This window comes from Amblyraja radiata, chromosome 11 (assembly GCF_010909765.2).
Source record: "Amblyraja radiata isolate CabotCenter1 chromosome 11, sAmbRad1.1.pri, whole genome shotgun sequence".
Classification (NCBI taxonomy): domain Eukaryota; kingdom Metazoa; phylum Chordata; class Chondrichthyes; order Rajiformes; family Rajidae; genus Amblyraja; species Amblyraja radiata.
In genome coordinates, this window is record NC_045966.1 from 5,662,403 (window position 1) to 5,682,754 (window position 20,352).

The window sequence follows — 20,352 nt, forward strand, 5'->3', positions numbered from 1 at the left end:
CTGCAGCTGTAGGGATCTTCTACATCAATGGTGTCGACAAATTCCCACATCTCGCAGTATTGGCACATCTCCTGACCGCCCATCTTATATAAGTAATTAACTGGTCCTATTTAAGAATCCCCTACTGTATTGATACACCCCTTATTTATATAATCCTACCTCCTATAAATGGGAAAGTACTCACCCCAGCCGTAAATTACCTACTGGTTTGGCTGTCTAGTGGTAATTCCGTCCGCTCTTCCTGTCTGGTCCACTGCTCCCTTGCAGTGCGTGGCAAACCTCTTTGCCTCTGTTTTATATCTACAGTGCGTGGCAATACATGATTACAATTGATCCATTTTACAGTGTACAGATACAGGATAAGGGAATAACGTTTAGTGCAAGGTAAAGCCAGCAAAGTCCCATCAAGGATAGTCTCCAGTGAGGTAGATAGTAGTTCAAGACTGCTCTCTGGTTGTGGTAGGATGGTTCAGTTGCCTGATAACAGTTGGGAAGAAACTGTCCCTGAATCTGGAGGTGTGTGTCTTCACACTTCTGTACCTCTTGCCTGAGAGATAACCTTTAGAGGAGCCTGTACAAGAACAGAATGTTTTTTTTATGTGTCTCAAGTTATCTCTCTGAGTTCACACTGAAGGAGTTTTGAGTCCTGGACACGCTAGAGGCAGGAAACATGTTCCCGATGTTGGGGGAGACCAGAACCAGGGGCAACAGTTTAAGAATAAGGGGTAAGCCATTTGAAACGGAGATGAGGAAACATTTTTTCTCACAGAGTGTGGTGAGTCTGTGGAATTCTCTGCCTCAGAGGGTGGTGGAGGCGGGTTCTCTGGATACCTTCAAGAGAGAGCTAGATAGTGCTCTTAAAAAGAGGAGTCGGGGGATATGGGGAGAAGGTAGGAACGGGGTACTGATTGGGGATGATCAGCCATGATCACATTGAATGGCGGTGCTGGCTCGAAGGGCCGAATGGCCTACTCCTGCAGCTATTGTCTATTGAGTAAAATAATTTTGAATTAGTCATGCTGTGAATTGCTCGTCTCTAAGCTTCCCCCCCCCCAGTCTAGTTTCAGTAAAAAAACTGAATCCAGCACTTGAAACAACTACATTTTATTTGAACAAAAGCACATTGCAGTTCAACTACTGTACCTATCTCACCGCGGGTTCGATCCTCGTGTCTGCCTGTTCAAGCCCTCTAGGCCTTGCTCAGACAGAGACACTACAGAAGTTCACGCGGTCCCAAGCGCTCTTCCAGAAGATCGACGCTGAGCCTCGTGATAGCGGACTTTTATATGTCCAGGGACCTCGAGGGGCCGAACCACATGGGGGTGGTCTCATAATAACCCAATTACAGATATTACTGGAATATTGCGTACAGTTTTGGTCTCCTAATCTGAGGAAAGACATCTGTAGACCCATAGAGGGAGTACAGAGAAGGTTCACCAGACTGATTCCTGGGATGTCAGGACTTTCTTATGAAGAAAGACTGGATAGACTCGGCTTGTACTCGCTAGAATTTAGAAGATTGAGGGGGGGATCTTATAGAAACTTACAAAATTCTTAAGGGGTTGGACAGGCTAGATGCAGGAAGATTGTTCCTGATGTTGGGGAAGTCCAGAACAAGGTGTCACTGTTTAAGGATAAGGGGGAAATCCTTTAGGAGATGAGGAAAACATTTTTCACACAGAGAGTGGTGAATCTCTGGAATTCTCTGCCACAGAAGGTAGTTGAGGCCACAGTTCGTTGGCTATATTTAAGAGGGAGTTAGATGTGGCCCTTGTGGCTAAAGGGATCAGGGGGTATGGAGAGAAGGCAGGTACAGGATACTGAGTTGGATGATCAGCCATGATCATATTGAATGGCGGTGCAGGCTCGAAGGGCCGAAGGGCCGAAGGGCCTACTCCTGCACCTATTTCTATGTTTCCAAGGCTCAACAATTCAACCAATCATCAATTTACAGGATTAACCATCTTCCAACATTATTGATACTGTTATACAATGCTTTTGCAGCGACTGAATAAAAATGATGCATTTAAGGTTAGTTTGCAAAACGACTATACATGTTATCAATTTAAGAGAAACAGGGAGAACACCTGGACCCGTTACCATCCTGCATATCAGTCTGGGCCTAGACTGGCTGGTGCCAATCAAAGCCTGTAAAATTCAGCTGACAAGGGTTAAGCAATTCTGACAAGTGCAGGGATCCTCCATTTTACGGTGTCTTTAATTTAGCCAATATTAACAATACCACAAAGTTGTTCATTTGTAGTACACGCGGACGATGTACAAAAGTTACATTTGGGGCGGCACGGTGGCGCAGCGCCAGAGACCCGGGTTCGATCCTGACCGTGGGTGCTGCCTGTGTGGAGTTTGCACGTTCTCCCCGTGACCTCGTGGGCTTCCTCCGGGTGCTCCGGTTTCCTCCCACATCTCAAAGACGTGCGGGTTTGTAGGTTAATTGCCCCCTGGTGCGTAAGGAGAGGGTGAGAAAGCGGTATAACGGGGAACTAGCATGAACAGGTGATCGATGGGTCAGCGTGGACTCGGTGGGCCGAAGGGTCTGTTTCCATGCTGTATCTCTAAAACTATAGAAAACTAAAAAAGTGATTGCAAATGAATGTGCAAATGAATATGATGAAGCAGTTTTGTTTTTAATACAAATGCTTAGTTGTAGACCCATAACTTTTGTCAGTCTGCAATACAATCACTGATTTTCAATCACAATTAAATCTTTGCACACCTTTGATTGTGTCGGATTGTTTTCCTATGAACATAATCTGTCACATCATAGAAACATAGACAATAGGTGCAGGAGGAGGCCATTCGGCCCTTCGAGCCAGCACCGCCGTTCATTGTGATCATGGCTGATCGTCCCCTATCAATAACCCGTGCCTGCCTTCTCCCCATATCCCTTGACTCCACCAGCCCCTAGAGCTCTATCTAACTCTCTCTTAAATCAGCCAGCGTTCCTTGAGGAAATTGGTGAAGATGAATTCATGGTATTTTGAGATTTTTTGCGGCATTAGAACTAAGGGCTGAAACATAGAAAATTGGTGCGGGAATAGGCCATTCGAGCCAGTACCGCCATTCAATATGATCATGGCTGATTATTCTAAATCAGTACCCCGTTCCTGCTTTCTCCCCATATCCCTTGAGAGAGAGAGAGAGCCAAGAGCTCGATCTAAAGGGCCGGTCCCACCAGCATGCGCCTGCATGCGGCAAGCGCGACCTAACGTGGTCGCTTGAGCCGTACGGCCTCGCAGGAACGGTCCCTTTAGGTTGCGCTTGCTGCATGCAGGTCGCATGCTCATGGGACAGGCCCTTAACTCTCTCTTGAATACATCTTGTTGAACGTATTGTGATGTGCAGGTCTGCGTTTTCTCTCATCGCGCAGGCACATCTCCCGTTTGCAGTTGTCGGCAGCATGGACGAGGCTAAAGTGGGAAGCAAGATGGTGAAAGCTCGTCAGTATCCCTGGGGCATTGTGCAGGGTAGGTGGAAGTTTTATATAACTGATGTGAAGTTGCTTCCCCACCTCTGTCGACCTTGGGGCACAGCGGTAGAGTTGCTGCCTTTCAACGCCTACAACGTCAGAGTCCCGGGTTGGAATCTCACTATGGGTGCTGTCTGTACGGAGTTTGCACGTTCTCCCCTTGGCCGCGTGGATTTTCACCGGGTGCTCCGTTTCCTCCCACGATCTAAAGACGTGCGGGTTTGTAAGTTAATTGGCTTCAGTAAAAATTGTAAATTGTCCCTTGCGTGTTGGGTTGTGTTGTGCTGGTATACGGGGTGATCACTGGTCGGCATTAGTGTGTGTGTGTCTGTGTGTGTCTGTGTGTGTCTGTGTGTGTCTCTGTGTGTGTGTGTGTGTGTGTGTGTGTGTGTGTGTCTGTGTGTGTGTGTGTCTCTGTGTGTGTCTCTGTGTGTGTCTCTGTGTGTGTCTCTGTGTGTGTCTCTGTGTGTGTGTGTGTGTGTGTGTGTCTCTGTGTGTGTGTGTGTGTGTCTCTGTCTGTGTGTGTGTGTGTCTGTGTCTGTGTGTGTGTGTGTGTGTGTGTGTCTCTGTGTCTGTGTGTGTGTGTGTCTCTGTGTGCGTGTCTCTGTGTGTGTGTGTGTCTGTCTGTCTGTGTGTGTGTGTGTGTGTGTGTGTGTGTGTGTGTGTCTCTGTCTGTGTGTGTGTGTGTCTGTGTCTGTGTCTGTGTCTGTGTGTGTGTGTGTCTGTGTGTGTGTGTGTCTCTGTGTGTGTGTGTGTGTGTGTGTGTCTCTGTGTGTGTGTCTCTGTGTGTGTCTGTCTCTGTGTGTGTGTGTGTGTGTGTCTCTCTGTCTGTGCCTCTGTGTGTGTGTGTGTGTCTCTGTGTGTGTCTCTCTGTATGTGCCTCTGTGTGTGTGTGTGTGTCTGTGTGTGTGTGTCTGTGTGTGTGTGTGTGTGTGTGTGTCTCTGTGTGTGTGTGTCTCTCTCTGTGTGCGTGTCTCGGTGTGTGTGTGTGTGTCTCTGTGTGTGTGTGTGTGTGTGTGTGTGTGTGTATCTCTGTGTGTGTGTCTCTGTGTGTGTCTGTCTCTGTGTGTGTGTCTGCCTCTGTGTGTGTGTGTGTGTGTCTCTCTGTCTGTGCCTCTGTGTGTGTGTCTGCCTCTGTGTGTGTGTCTCTCTGTATGTGCCTCTGTCTGCCTCTCGACCCGAAACTTCACCCGTTCCTTCTCTCCAGAGATGCTGCCTGACCCGCTCAGTTACTCCAGCATTTTGTGTCTGTCCTATTGACAATGAAACACTGTTGACCCTTGACACAGGAGGTATTTTGAAGTGCCTTTGTCCTTTTGCCAGTTGAGAATGAGAATCATTGTGACTTTGTGAAGCTGCGTGAGATGCTGATTCGTGTGAACATGGAGGACTTGCGGGAACAGACTCACACACGACACTACGAGCTGTACCGGCGCTGCAAGCTGGAGGAGATGGGCTTCAAGGACACAGACCCTGACAGCAAACCATTCAGGTCAGAACAGCCACGCACGTTGCTTCAGAGATACAGAGCGGAAACAGGCCCTTCGGCCCATTGAGTCAACGCCGACCAGCTTCCCCCACACACTGGCACTATCCTACACACTGGAGACCCGGGTTCGATCCTGACTACGGGCGCTGTCTGTACGGAGTTTGTAACTTCTCCCCATGACCTCATTGGATTTTTTCCGGGTGCTCTGGTTTCCTCCCACACTCCAAAAGGCGTACAGGTTTGGCTTCAGTAAAAATTGTAAATTGTCCCTAGTGTGTGTAGTTAGTATTAGTGTATGAGGTGATCGCTGGTCGGCACAGACTCGATGGGCCGAATGTCCTGTTTCCGCACTGTATCTCTAAAGTCTAAAGTAAACTCACTCTTTCTTTTCACTCTAACCTTTGTACTTAAGTTTGACTTGATTATGTACAGTATTATCTGACTTAATTGGATAGCATGCAAAACAAAGCTTTTCACTGTACCTCAATACATGCAACAATAATGAACCTAAACCTAATCAATTAGGCTTGTCCTCTATAAGTTGGCTAGCTAACTGAAGGATACTAGAATTGTAGATGCAGCCAACAGACAATAGGTGCAGGAGTAGGCCATTCGGCCCCTCGAGCCAGCACCGCCATTCACTGTGATCATGGCTGATCATCCACAATCAGTACCCCGTTCCTGCCTTCTCACCATATTCCCTTTAATAATAATAATAATAAATTTTATTTAATGGGCGCCTTTCAGACATCTCAAGGACACCTTACATAGTAATCGGAATAAAAACATATAATCGGAATATAACAAGTAATAAAGACATCACAGAGACACAAATTAAAAACAGAATTCAATCCAAAAACAGAAAATCAAAAACACAGTGTGAAAAGTATCTAACTCTAGAAAGCATCCAGAGAATTGGCCTCCACTGCACTCTCAGGCAGAGAATTCCACAGATTCACAACTCTGGGTGAAAATGTTTTTCCTCATCTCGTACTAAATGACTTACCCCTTACTCTTAAACTGTAGCCCCTGGTTCTGGACTCCCCCAACATCGGGGACATGTTTCCTGCCTCTAGCGTGTCCAATCCCTTAATAATCTTGTATATTTCAATAAGATCCCCTCTCGGACCAGACCACTGACTCCATTGATACCTCACGCTGCCTCGGCAAGGCCAGCAGCATAATCAAAGACGTGTCGCACCCAGGCCACTCCCTCTTCCCCCCTCTCCCATCAGGCAAGAGGTACAGAAGTGTGAAAACCCACACCTCCAGATTCAGGGACAGTTTCTTCCCAGCTGTTATCAGGCAACTGAACCATCCTACCACAACCAGAGAGCGGTGCTGAACTACTATCTACCTCATTGGAGACCCTCGGACTATCATTGATCGGACGTTGCTGGCTTTACCTTGCACTAAACGTTATTCCTTTATCATGTATCTGTACACTGTAAATGGGGTCGATTGTAATCACAAGTCAAGTCAAGTTTATTCGTCACATACACGTACAAGATGTGCAGTGAAATGAAAAGTGGCAATGCTCGTGGATTGTGCTAAAAAAACACAAAACAGAATGGAACAGAATTACATATTTGTGGGAGCAAAAAAAGAAAAAATAGCAATTTTAAAAAGACACCACACAACAGTAGTGTGGTTCAGTAAAGTTAGTCCCTGGTGAGATAGGAGTTTACAGTCCGAATGGCCTCTGGAAGAAACTCCTTCTCAACCTCTCCGTTCTCACAGCATGGCAACGGAGGCGTTTGCCTGACCGTAGCAGCTGGAACAGTCCGTTGCAGGGGTGGAAGGGGTCTCCCATGATTTTATTAGCTCTGGAGTTGCACCTCCTGATGTATAGTTCCTGCAGGGGGGGCGAGTGAAGTTCCCATAGTGCATTCGGCCGAACGCACTACTCTCTGCAGAGCCTTCTTGTCCTGGGCAGAGCAATTCCCAAACCAAATTGTGATATTTCCGGACAAGATGCTTTCCACAGCCGCTGAGTAGAAGCACTGGAGGATTCTCAGAGACACTGAATTTCCTCAATTGCCTGAGGTGGTAAAGGCGCTGCCTTGCCTTACTCACGAGTGCTGTGGCGTGTGATGTCCATGTCAGATCCTCTAAGATGTGGACTCCCAGGTATTTAAAACAGCTCACCCTACCCACAAGATCCCCATTTATCCTCAATGGTGTGTACGTCCTCGGATGATGTGCCCTCCTAAAGTCCACGATCAGCTCCTTAGTTTTTTTTGATATTCTTGTCTTTCCGCTGACTGTTTAGCACGCCACAAAAATGCTTTTCACTGTACCTCGATGCACGTGACAATAAACTGAACTGTACCGAAAGCTGATTGAAGGGCAGGCGGATAACGTGGAATATTGTGCCCTGTCTACAGCCTGCAGGAGACCTACGAAGCCAAGAGGAATGAATTTATGAGTGAACTGCAGAAAAAGGAGGAGGAGATGAGGCAGATGTTTGTGGCCCGGGTGAAGGAAACCGAGATGGATTTGAAGGAGAAGGAAAAGGAGGTGAGGCTTTCTTCCCGGAAGTGGGAATTGGTGCTGAGGCCACCTGGAGGACTAGCACTGGAGGACTAGCACCTTGTATTCCACTTGGGTAGCTTACACCCCAATGGCATGAACAATGAATTCTCCAATTTTAAGTAGCACCTCCACTCCTGCCCAGGCTTTCCTATGAGACCCCCCATTCCCCCCCACCCCACACCCCAACCTTGGTGACACCAATTCTTCCATTATCTTGAAGATAGACTCAAAATGCTGTAGTAACTCAGCGGGACGGGCAGCATCTCTGGAGAGAAAGGAATGGGTGACGTTTTGGGTCGAGACCCTTCTACCATTATCTCCCTGTTCTCCCATTCCCTTCCACCTACACCCCTCTTCGACGGCTGGGGAGGCCAAATTAATGAATATATTTCAGGCCGAGATAGATAGGTTCTTGATTAGTACGGGTGTCGGGGGTTATGGGGAGAAGGCAGGAGAATGAGGTTAAGAGGGAGAGATAGATCAGGCATGATTGAATGGCGGAGTAGACTTGATGGGCCGAGTTGGCCTAATTCTGCTCCTATCACATGAATTCTCTGGCTTTACATTTCACTCCATCATCTCTCCGTATCTAACGCCCTTTCATCTCTTGTTTATCTCAAGCCTTTGTCACTTACTCCACACAGCTGACAGATCAGATCTCCCCTGTATCCACCTATCACTTGCCAGGCTTTGTCTCACGCCCCCCATCTCTTTTCCAGCTTTCTTTCCTCCCCTATTTTAATCAGTCTGAATAAAGATCCCGACCCAAAACATTGTCTGTACATTCCCTCCACGGATGACAATAGACAATAGGTGCAGGAGTAGGCCATTCGGCCCTTCGAGCCAGCACCGCCATTCAATGTGACCATGGCTGATCATCCCCAATCAGTACCCCGTTCCTGCCTTCTCCCCATATCCCCTGACTCCGCTATCTTTAAGAGCCCTAGAGAACCGGCCTCCACCGGCCTCCACCGCCCTCTGAGGCAAAGAGTTCCACAGACTCAAAGAAACATAGAAACATAGAAAATAGGTGCAGGAGTAGGCCATTCGGCCCTTCGAGCCTGCACCGCCATTTGATATGATCATGGCTGATCATCCAACTCAGTATCCCATCCCTGCCTTCTCTCCATACCCCCTGATCCCTTTAGCCACAAGGGCCACATCTAACTCCCTCTTAAATATAGCCAATGAACTGGCCTCAACTACCTTCTATGGCAGAGAATTCCACAGATTCACCACTCTCTGTGAGAAAAAGTGTTTCCTCATCTCCGTTTGAAATGGCTTACCCCTTATTCTTAAACTGTGGCCCCTGGTTCTGGACTGCCCCAACATCGGGAACATGTTTCCTGCCTCTAGCTTGTCCAAACCCTAAACAATCTTATATGTTTCAACAAGATACCCTCTCATCCTTCTAAACTCCAGAGTGTACAAGCCCAGCTGCTCCATTCTCTCAGCATATGACAGTCCCGCCATCCCGGGAATTAACCTTGTAAACCTACGCTGCACTCCCTCAATAGCAAGAATGTCCTTCCTCAAATTAGGGGACCAAAACTGCACACAATACTCCAGGTGTGGTCTCACTAGGGCCTTGTTCTCCAATTTCCTATTGATTCTCCGCGCAGAATAACGTCAGAAAGAAAGGAAAGGTGATCTTGCTCTGCATTAAAGATGTGATGTGCAGAGTGGTTTTGGGGCACGACTCCATAGTTCCGTGCAAGTGGCCGCACACAAAGTTTGGGTGGTAAAGACGTCAGACTAGCCATCATTATGAAGTCGTGTGCAGTGGTATAAACTTCAGTTGGGCCACGTCTACAGTCTTGTTTGCCGTTCTGGTCACAGCATGGCAGGAAGGATGTGGAGGCTTGTCACAAGGTGGAAGGTGCGACCGTTTATATTAAGTGGACTGGAATACAATATCCGAGCTCTTAATGCTGGGACTATAAGGCGCTGGTCAGGCCGCATTTGGAGTACTGCGAGCAAATTTGGCCCCCATATCCTATTGAAACATATAAGATTATTAGGGTTTGGACAAGCTAGAGGCAGGAAACGTGTTCCATGTGCTGGGGGAGTCCAGAACCAGGGACTTATCATGTATCTAGACACTGTAAACGGCTCTATTGTAATCATGTATTGTCTTGCTACTGACTGGTTAGCGCGCAACAAAAGCTTTTCACTGTACCTCGGTACACGTGATAATGAACTAAACTGTATGAGGCGATCGCTGGTCGGCACGGACACGGTGGGCCGAAGGGCCTGTTTACAGTTTTGGTCTCCTAATCTGAGGAAGGACATTCTTGCCATAGAGGGAGTACAGAGAAGGTTCACCAGACTGATTCCTGGGATGTCAGGACTTTCATATGAAGAAAGACTGGATAGACTCGGCTTGTACTCGCTAGAATTTAGAAGATTGAGGGGGGATCTTATAGAATCTTACAAAATTCTTAAGGGGTTGGACAGGCTAGATGCAGGAAGATTGTTCCCGATGTTGGGGAAGTCCAGAACAAGGGGTCACAGTTTAAGGATAAGGGGGAAATCCTTTAGGACCGAGATGAGGAAAACATTTTTCACACAGAGAGTGGTGAATCTGTGGAATTCTCTGCCACAGAAGGTAGTTGAGGCCAGTTCATTGGCTATATTTAAGAGGGAGTTAGATGTGACCCTTGTGGCTAAAGGGATCAGGGGGTATGGAGAGAAGGCAGGTACAGGATACTGAGTTGGATGACCAGCCATGATCATATTGAATGGCGGTGCAGGCTCGAAGGGCCGAATGGCCTACTCCTGCACCTATTTTCTATGTTTCTATGTTTCCAGGCTGTATCTCTAAACTAGACTGAACCGGAGTTTGAGTTGTCCTCACTGCTCTTGGCTTTGTGTTCCAGCTCCACGACCAGTTTGATCAGCTGAAGAAAACACACCAGGAGGAGAAGAGGAGGCTGGAGGAGAAGCGGAGGGACTTGGAGGAGGAGATGAACGCCTTTAACCAGCGGAGAATGGCTGCCCAAACGCTGCAGGGACATTCCTTCCTGGCCACCGGGCAGCAGCCCCTCAAGAAAGACAAGGACAGAAAAAAGTAAGATGCTTTACCGAGCTTGCAAAGGCCGGATATAAATTATCTTTAGACAGGTCGGCACTGTGGTGCAGTGATAGTGTTTCTGTCTCACAGTGCCAGAGACCCGGGTTGGACTGCGGGCGCTGTCTATACGGAGTTTGCACGTTCTCCCCGTGACCTGCGTGGGTTTTCTCCGAGATCTTCGGTTTCCTCCCACACTCCTAATTGGCTTGGCTTAAAATGTAAAGTTGGCCCGTGTGTGTGTGTGTGTGTGTGTGTGTCAATGTGCGGGGATCGCTGGTGGGTGTGGACTCGATGGGCCGAAGGGCCTGTTTCCACGCTTTCGCTTTAAACTGAACTGAAGTATCTGGGGTGTCGGGAGAAGGCTGGAGAACGGGGTTGAGAGGGAAGGATAGATCAGCCATGATTGAATGGCGGAGTAGACTCCATGGGCCGAATGGCCTAATTCTGCTCCCATCACTTATGAACTTTTGGGTGGTCACGGTGGCTGGGTGGTGCAGCGGTAGAGTTGCTGCCTTACAGCGAATGCAGTGACGGACACCCGGGTTCGACCCTGACTACGGGCGCTGTCTGTACGGAGTTTGAACGTTCTCCCCGTGACCTGCGTGGGTTTTCTCAGAGATCTTTGGTTTCCTCCAAATGCGGTGCAGGTTCATAGGTAAATTGGCTTGGTAAATTTAAAAATTGTCCCTAGTGGGTGTAGGATAGTGTTAATATGCAGGGATCGCTGGTCGGCGCGGACCTGGTGGGCTGAAGGGCCTGTTTTCGCGCTGTATCTCCAAATTAAACTAAACTAAACTAAACTTGTTGCGCGCTAGCCTTTAACGCACTTCCCAATCAAGAACCTGTCAATCTCTGCGTTTACTCCATTCACTTTTAATTGGAGTAATAGTGAATTACTTTTCTAAGGCAGGCTGCTCATTTGACAGGCGACGCTGTTATCTGATGACTACTATAAATGAAAAGCCTGTTTAAACTCTTGTTGTCGACATTGTCGTCTGAACTCTCCATGCACTTCAGGGTTAAAGATTTTCGAACGTTTCTCTTTGTAAAGTTTACTACAATAAAATCTTTAGATTTAGGTTTAATACTGCCGCATGTACAGTGAAAAGTTGTACGCACTCTCCAAGCAGATCAGATAACACTCTACGTAAATGCAATGAAGTCAAATTCATTCCAACATGTAGAGCAAAGGAGAAGATACAGAGTGCAGAATATAGTTCTCAGCGTTGTAGCGCATCAGTTCCAGAGACAAAGTCCAATGTCCGCAATGGGGCGCAGGTGAGCCGTACAGCACCCTAGCTTATGGAAGGGCCGTTCAGAAGCTGTTCTTGAGTCTGGTGGCAGACACAAAATGCTCAGCGGGACAGGCAGCATCTCTGGAGAGAAGCAATGGGTGACGTTTCGGGTCGAGACCCTTCTTCAGACTTCTTTAGACATCAGACATCTTCTGGGTCTGAAGAAGGTTCTCGACCCAAAACGTCACCCATTCCTTCTCTCCAGAGATGCTGCCGGTCCCGCTGAGTCAAGGGCATGTCCCACATTCACGACCTAATTCACGACCTCTGCCAAGTTTGCCCTTGACTCATCCTCGCAGCTTGGTCGTAGGCAGGTCGTAGGTAGGTCGTGATGCTAGTCGTAGGTACTCGTGGCATCAAGTAGGTCGGGGCGTTTTTCTAGCCTGATGAAAAATGTCCACGAGTAAAAAAGGTTGTGAATTAGGTCGTGAAAGTGGGACAGGGCCCTTTACTCCAGCGCTTTGTGTCTATCTTCGGTTTCCAACTAGCATCTGCAGTTCCTTCCTACACATTGAGTCTGGTGGGGGCTCTCAGCCAAGCTCTGTTTGTTCAAGTCCATATTAAGCCGTACTGTATATGTTTTTTTTGTGTATTTTTGCACCCGTGTTAATTTATTTCTTTTTCAGCTCCTTTCCTTTCTGCCCCCGGCCTCTCCCAGTGCACGGACATCGAACATGACGAATGCCGCTGTTTGTGTCACGAAACGTGACCATTTATGATTTTGCTTCATTCTTCGATTTCTCTCATTTTTATTTTCTGTTTTGTTTTTTTTCTTTTTCAGTTAAAACGTCATGCACATGTTAAACCTCTGGGATTAGTTCTTGTGACCTTAATAACGTAACTGTTACCACATTTTAAAAAAACAAGTCTCGTGCCTCCTAACCTAACCACCTCAACTCTGCCTCAACTCAGACCAGAAATATTCCAAGTCAAGACCTGATCAGAAGATGTCAACACTATACCTGTAGAATGCTCCATTTGAACAGCCATCGTGTGAACCCATATCCATGAACTGTGATAAGTTAAAAACTTGACATAGATTTCTCACTTTTCTGCATAGGGCTCTTTTTAAATAATCATAGTATGTGTATATATATATTTTTGGTATCATTTCTGCAATAGTTTAAAAATATGAGTATACAGAATGTTACTTAACAACATATGAAGTGTATATGCAGGAATTATGATTAGGTTTTCAGCTTAAGATGCCAATGCAACACTTCTGGATGTATGCAAGGTGTCAACCAAGTTAAGCTTTATTCCTAATCTATTTATAGATGTATTTTTTTAATCGATGAAGGATGTTCCTAAATCTTGAAGCCGGTTCTAGGGGAAAGCTAAAATGTGCAATTCTGTGCCAACTTCTTCCTGACTTCTAAGTTGAGCGGTAACATCATAGCTTGGTACTCAGAAGTGGGATCTTAAGGGCCTGTCCCACCAGCATGCGATTGCATGCGTCCAGCGCGATCAAACTGCGCGGGGTCGGTCCCACTTTGAACCACGGAGGCGTATGGAGTTGTGCGGGTTTGGTCCCAACATCGCGCAGGGCTCCGAAAATCCCGCACTGTCCGAAAATTTGGCGCTCCCAACGGCCTGTCGGCTCGCAGGAGCATTGAGTGCGTATGCAGCGTCTCGACAGCGTACGCCTAGCGCGTGGCGTTGCACGATGACGTCACCGCCCGGCGTGCCGTTGCGTGATGTGCGGCGTCTAAATTCAGTCGGCCCGCCTCCTGCCCAGTTGATTGGTGAGTATGACGTAAATTACGTCACGCGCGAACATTGCGCGTACTTACCGCGAACTCGGTTTCCGTTTGGTCGCGCTAGACGCATGCAATCGCATGCTGGTGGGACAGGCCCTTTAAACTAGAACATTTAAGGTGTGGGAGGAACTGCAGATGCTGGTTTACACCTTATCTACAAGATAGACACAAAATGCTGGAGTAACTCAGCGGGACAGGCAGCATCTCTGGAGAGAAGGAATGGGTGACGTTTCGGGTCGAGACCCTCCTTCACTCTGAGGGTCAGGGGAGAGGGAGACACGGAGATAAGGAAGTGTAAGGTGTGAAAATGATACCCGAAACGTCACCCGTTGCCAATCCCGTTGAGTTACTCCAGCATATTGTGGCAGTCTCTGAATGTTTAAGGTCTTTATGTGCGGTTGGAAAGAAATTTAGCTGATGTTGGGTTTTATGCAAGTTGAAACAAATAAACGCACCGTCAACCGAGATGACGTGTTTAGATGCCGGGATTTGCCCATATTTGGCTGTGGTAAACTCCGCAGGTCAAGCAGCATCTCAGGAAAACATGGATAGATGACGGAAGATAGACACAAAAAGTCAGAGTAACTCAGCAGGTCAGACGGCATCTCTGGAGACCCTTCATAAATCTCTTCATCAACTTTTTCACACAGAGAGTTGTGAGTCTGTGGAATTCTCTCCCTCAGAGGGCGGTTCTCTGGATGCTTTCAAGAGAGCGCTAGACAGAGCTCTTATAGATAGCGGAGTCAGGGGATATGGGGAGAAGGCAGGAACGGGGTACTGATTGTTGATGATCAGCCATGATCACATTGAATGTCGGTGCTGGCTCGAGGGGCTGAATGGCCTCCTCCTGCACCTATTCTCCATCGACCCATAACGTCACTTATGCTTCCATTTCTCCAGAGATGCTGTCTGACCTGCTGAGTTACTCCAGCATTTTGTGTCTTATCTTCCGTTTTAAACCAGCATCTGCAGTTCCTTCCAGCACATTCGAGTTGTGCCCTTCTTCAGACTGAACCAGCAGTTCCTTGCTTGTACATGCTGACCTCCAAAGATGCTGCCTGACCCGCTGAGTTACTCCAGCACATTGTGTCCTTTTCTGTCAACCAGCGTCTGCAGTTCCTTGTATCAACAAGGGCGACATTGTTGTCCATTCCACAGGGAGACCCTAGAGTTAAGTGCCTTTCATGTGTCAACTTGTGGGAGATACACAAGTCTCAAGTTTGACGTTACACTCGCTTAAGTAAGTTCTTGTATTTTGCACGTTGCTATGAAATGAAGGAATTAAATGGCTAGATCAGTGTGGTGAAGAATAGTTTGTTTATTTAATTTCTGGAAAAAAGGTTTATACTAAGTAGTTGACCTTGCAGGGTTTTTGGACATATTTATACCAGGCCAACAATGGATTAACCCACTGGCCGATACAGGCGGTGGATAGAAGTCATCTTCCACAGATGATAGTTCACACACGCTAGAGGCAGGAAACATGTTCCCGATGTTGGGGGTGGGAGTCCAGAACCAGGGGCCACACACAGTTTAAGAATAAGGGGTAAGCCACTTAGAAAGGAGACGAGGAAACACTTTTTCTCACAGAGAGTGGTGAGTCTGTGGAATTCTCTGCCTCGGAGGGCGGTGGAGGCTGGATCTCTGGATGCTTTCAAGAGAGAGTTAGATAGGGCTCTTAAAGATAGCGGAGTCGGGGGATGTGGGGAGAAGGCAGGTACGGGTTACTGATTGGGGATGATCAGCCATGATCACATTGAATGGCGGTGCTGGCTCGAAGGGCCGAATGGCCTACTCCTGCACTTATTGTCTATTGTCTGATCTAATATTTTTTGGATCTGGATTATTTGTAGGCAGGGAAGAGGTGGTCGAGTTTAAATTAATTTATTGTCACGTGTGCTGAGGTACAGTGAAAAGCTTTTGTTGCGTGCTAACCAGTCAGCGGAAAGACTGTACATGATTACAATATGGCCGTCCACAGTGTACAGATACAGGGAGAAGGGAATAGTGTTTAGTGCAAGATAAAGTCTATTAAAAGTAGTCCACTGGGTCGATTAAAGATAGTCCACGGGTGTCCAATGTGGTAGATAGCAACTCGGGACCGCTCTCTTGTTGTTGATAGGATGGTTCAGCACACACATTGTGGGCCGAAGAGCCTGTTCTAGTTCTGTATACTATCGTTGGCTTTCGGGTCACACTTTTGCCTCCAGTCAGAAGGTTCTGCCTTAATCGCATTCCTCGACATCTCTGTTGCGAGAGAGCTTCACTCTGAAGTCATAGAGCGAGGAAACGGGCCCTTCGGCCCAACTTGCCCATGCCGACCAACATGCCCCATCTACACCAGTCCCACCTCCCTGCATTTGGCCCATATCCCTGTAAACCTGTCCTATCCACGTACCTGTTTAGATATTTCATCAATTATGCGATGGTGCCTGCCTCAACTCCCTCTTCCTGTTGACATTTTGCGTAAGATATCTCTCGACAGTCTGAAGAAGGCCAGCACGGTGGCGCAGAGGTAACGTTGCTGCCTCACAGCGCCAGAGACCCCGGTTCGATCCTGACTTCGGGTGCTGTCTGTGCGGAGTTTGCACGCGCTCCTTGTGGGCTTGCTCCGGGTGCTCCGGTTTCCTCCCACATCCCAAAGATGTCCAGGTTTGTAGTTTACTTATCTGTCTGTAAATTGCCCCCTGAGAAAGTGGGATAATGTGGAACTTATGTGAACGGGCTATTGATGGTCGGCATGGACTCGGTGGGCTGAAGGGCCTGTTTCCATGGCTGTATCTCTGAACTAAACGTTAAAAAAACCCAGAAAGCTCCTGGCCAGAACTTCCTCCGTAAACATTCCCCGAAGCAGATTGTCAAGGAATTTTGCATATTTCCCCTTGAGAACCTCGGTGTCCAAACTGCCCACCATGTTGTCTGAGTTAAAGGGCTGTCCCACTTGGTGAATTTTTTTCGGCGACTGCTGGAACCATTGACTGACGTATCAGGTCACCGAAAAATTCGCGGCGGTGACACGGCGTGATGGCGTGTTGACGTGCGATGCTTTCTCAAGTGTCGCAACTTTTTTTTTGTCTCCCCGCTGGGTTTTGAAATGTTCAAAATCTTTTGACGACACTGATATGACGCCGGCAGTCGCCGAAAAAAAATCGCCAAGTGGGACACCAGGCCCTTTATAGTACAGATCCAACGTCGACTTTCCGGCACCCTTGGTTCCAGAGCCTTGCCGTATATTCCGTTCTGCCGGACCAACACAGGACGCAGCCTCGGTGGCGGTGAGGCCGAGATACCGGGCCGGCAAAGTCGGCTATGGGGACAGATCTGCCGGGCCGGATTCCAGAGCCCCGGATGAGGTCGGGATCGGCCACCTCACCCGGCCTAGTGGACACATTTTTGTGGGGACTTCCGGGAGTGGGGGTGGATTTAAAGTGCTCTCTCATAATTTTGTCCCGATTAAAGGAATTTCCAGACCACCAGTTGCCGGATAATCGGTGGTGGGCCGGCAGAGAATTTCTTTACCTGTCAAGTGATTTGAGGCCTCCTGGGTCCCGAAGGTTATCGTACAAGCGGAGTCTTTTTTAATCTCTCTTATATATTTTTAACAAATTGAACTGATAGGATCGATTCTAACTCGAGTCATGACAATGTGTATTTTACGTCCTGTAACATTAAGGAAGAATATAAAAGGATATGTTTTATAAGCAGCATAAGAAAATAGAATAATTACAGGAATGAGATGTTTTCCACACCCCCTGCAGAATAATAATCTCTTTGTGGAATACTGTGGCATTCTCAAATTAGCCGCATATTTTGTGTGACGGGATTACGGTTTTATATTTAAGAAGGAACTGCAGATGCTGGAAAAATCGAAGGTAAACGAAAATGCTGGAGAAACTCAGCGGGTGAGGCAGCATCTATGGAGTGAAGGAAATAGGTGACGTTCGGGTCGAGACCCTTCTTCAGACTGATGTGGGGGTGAGGGGGGGGGGAGCAGGAAGAAGGAAGAGGCGGAGACAGTGGGCTGTGGGAGAGCTGGGAGGGGAGGGGAAGGAGGGAGAAAGCAAGGACTACCTGAAATTGGAGAAGTCAATGTTCATACCGCTGGGGTGTAAACTGCCCAAGCGAAATATGAGGTGCTGCTCCTCCAATTTGCGGTGGGACTCACTCTGGCCATGGAGGAGGCCCAGGACAGAAAGGTCTGGGCCTTGACCTTGAAACGTCACCTATTCCTTCGCTCCATAGATGCTGAGTTTCTCCAGCATTTTCGTTGACCTACTGTTTTATATTTGTTGTTTACTTCGTAATTTATATTTTTGGTTCGGAAAGAGTGCAAGTTCGTAAGTTATTGGAGCAGAATTAGGCCATTCGGCCCATCGAGTCTGCACTGCCGTTCAGTCATGGCCGATCTGCCTTCCCCTTTCTCCTGCCTTCTCCCCGTAACCCCTGGCAACCGTACAGATCGAGACCCTGTCAATCTCCGCCTTAAAAACCCAACCCACTGACTTGGCCTCCACAGTTAGACGATTTCCCCATGATCAACAATGGCGGCACGGTGGCGCAGCGGTAGAGTTGCTGCCTCACAGCGCCAGAGACCCGGGTTCAATCCTGACTGCAGGTGCTGTCTGTACGGAGTTTGCACGTTCTCCCAGTGACCTGCTTCAGTTTCCTCTGGGTGCTCCGGTTTCCTCCCACGCTCCAAATACATACAGGTTTGTAGGTTAATTTGGCTTTGGTAAAGATTGTAAATTGTCCCTCGTGTATAGGATACTGCTAGTGTGCGGGGATCGCTGGTCGGCGCGGACTCGGTGGGCCAAACGCCGTGTTTCTGTGCTGTATCTTTAAACTAAACTAAACTGCTGCCTTGCAGCGCCGGAGAAACCCGGTTCGATCCCGACTACGGGTGCTGTCTGTGCGGTGTTTGCATGCTCCCTCCGTGACCGCGTGGGTTTCCTGTGGGTGCTCCGGTTTCCTCCCACATCCCAAAAACTGAACAAAGTGTTCTGTCTGGCTTTTTTAAGGAAGATCGCTTGTCGGAAGCACCAGGAAAGATTCGCTTCTTTGAATATTCCTCTTGTGTGTGGAGTTCTCAGAAGAGAAGGTGTAAGCGGGGGAAAACATCAGAGCAGACTCAGAGAGAGGATGGGGCAGGAGGAGAGGGTGTGACAATAGGCAGTCATCGGGCTTTTATAATACCTTAAATACGTCACAGTGCTTTACTGATTTTATTTCGAGCTGAACCAAATCTTTTTATATCTTTTTTTGGTCTTTAAACTTTGCTGAGGGGGGACATTGATTCCCCAAATATCTTCTCTGTGTATGGAGTATTGGAATCTAAATAATCGGCCGATAATATGCTTTGAGGAAAAGTCCTATGTAGCTTTATCGGTTAGTTGTAGGAAAAAAAGTGCACATTATTATGTCTTTGGAGGCAAATAATAATTTTTTTTAAATCGATAGCATCGGTTTTATTTTAAGATATAATAATAATTTCTTATCATTGGACCAGACTTTTCTAACAGTTGTGGAGCAACTATTTTTAATGTTATTTCTTAACAGTGCTTGCTTAAAATCCATAGATATTTATAAGATATTTTTAATGTAGACTATAGATATGCATTAAATTGTTCGAAACATCTGACATGCAAATGCTAATATTGTTACTTGAATGTCGTTCCAATTCACTGTACTTATTCATCATTTTACCTTTTGTGCTTCTGAATTTTGTTTTATAATTTCTGCCTCTGTGACTCTGTGGTTTGCTGGTTTTTGTGCTTTGTGGAACGTTTGTACACTTGAACAGCTTTTTTTTAACTGTTCAAGCCTTTTCTGACATTGGTTGCTGTTTTGATTGTATCGAAGCTGTTTCAATTTTAATTTTAAACCAATGCATTGTGTCCATCTATAATTTTATGAGTTATAAAAAGCCTATGCGTAAAATCAAAAATGGCTTATTCTTCTGCGCCAGTATGTATTGTTTTAAATGTGCTGGGGTTTTTTTTTTAATTTTCATTATTTGTTTCATATCGACTTTATCATTAAATGTTAATAAATCATTTGCGATTTAGTTTACTTGTATCCATATCATGTTTGATGTCTGCCCTTGAGGATATAAAATGAAGAGAACATCTTTGAGGTATGAATATACATGCCTCTCTTAGTCACCAGTTGCTTTACAGAGAATCATTCACGCCTGCTACAATGCAGGGTTGCACGGGGGCGCAGCGGTAGAGTTGCTGCCTTACAGCGAACGCAGCGCCGGAGACCCGGGTTCAATCCCGACTACGGGTGCTGACTGTACGGAGTTTGCACGTTCTCCCCGTGACCTGCGTGGGTTTTCTCCGAGATCTTCGGTTTCCTCCCGCACTCCAAAGACGTACAGGTATGTAGGCTAATTGGCTTGGTGTAAATGTAAAAATTGTCCCTGGTGGGTGTAGGATAGTGTTAATGTGCGGGGATCGCTGGTCGGCGCGGACCCGGTGGGCCGAAAGGGCCTGTTTCCGCGCTGTATCTCTAAAATCTAAAATAATTTTTATGGCGTTTGGGCAAATTGTCTAATTCCCAAGACAGACACAAAGTGCTGGAGTATCTCAGCGGGACAGGCAGCATCTCTGGAGACATCTCTTCAAAGGGTGTGAAAGACCTGGAGGGAGTGGATGTGGAGAGGTTTCCACTGGTGGGAGAGTCTAGGACCAGAGGTCATAGCGTCAGAATTA

General features: G+C 47.2%; 1 protein-coding gene across 2 annotated transcripts in view; it reads left to right on the forward strand.

Moving 5' to 3' along the window:
• The window catches only part of septin8 (septin 8), a 56,100-nt gene that overhangs the window by 21,666 nt on the left and 14,082 nt on the right, over positions 1-20,352 (forward strand). The window contains exons 4-8 of one of the 2 annotated variants that reach the window (XM_033029227.1): positions 3,389-3,485; positions 4,811-4,979; positions 7,364-7,496; positions 10,391-10,581; positions 12,661-12,742. In XM_033029227.1, the coding sequence (XP_032885118.1) occupies positions 3,389-3,485; positions 4,811-4,979; positions 7,364-7,496; positions 10,391-10,581; positions 12,661-12,664 (594 nt within the window). In that variant the 3' untranslated portion in view covers positions 12,665-12,742. Of the gene's footprint in view, positions 1-3,388; positions 3,486-4,810; positions 4,980-7,363; positions 7,497-10,390; positions 10,582-12,660; positions 12,743-20,352 lie in introns of those variants that run through there. The other variant, XM_033029226.1, reaches the window with a different exon arrangement.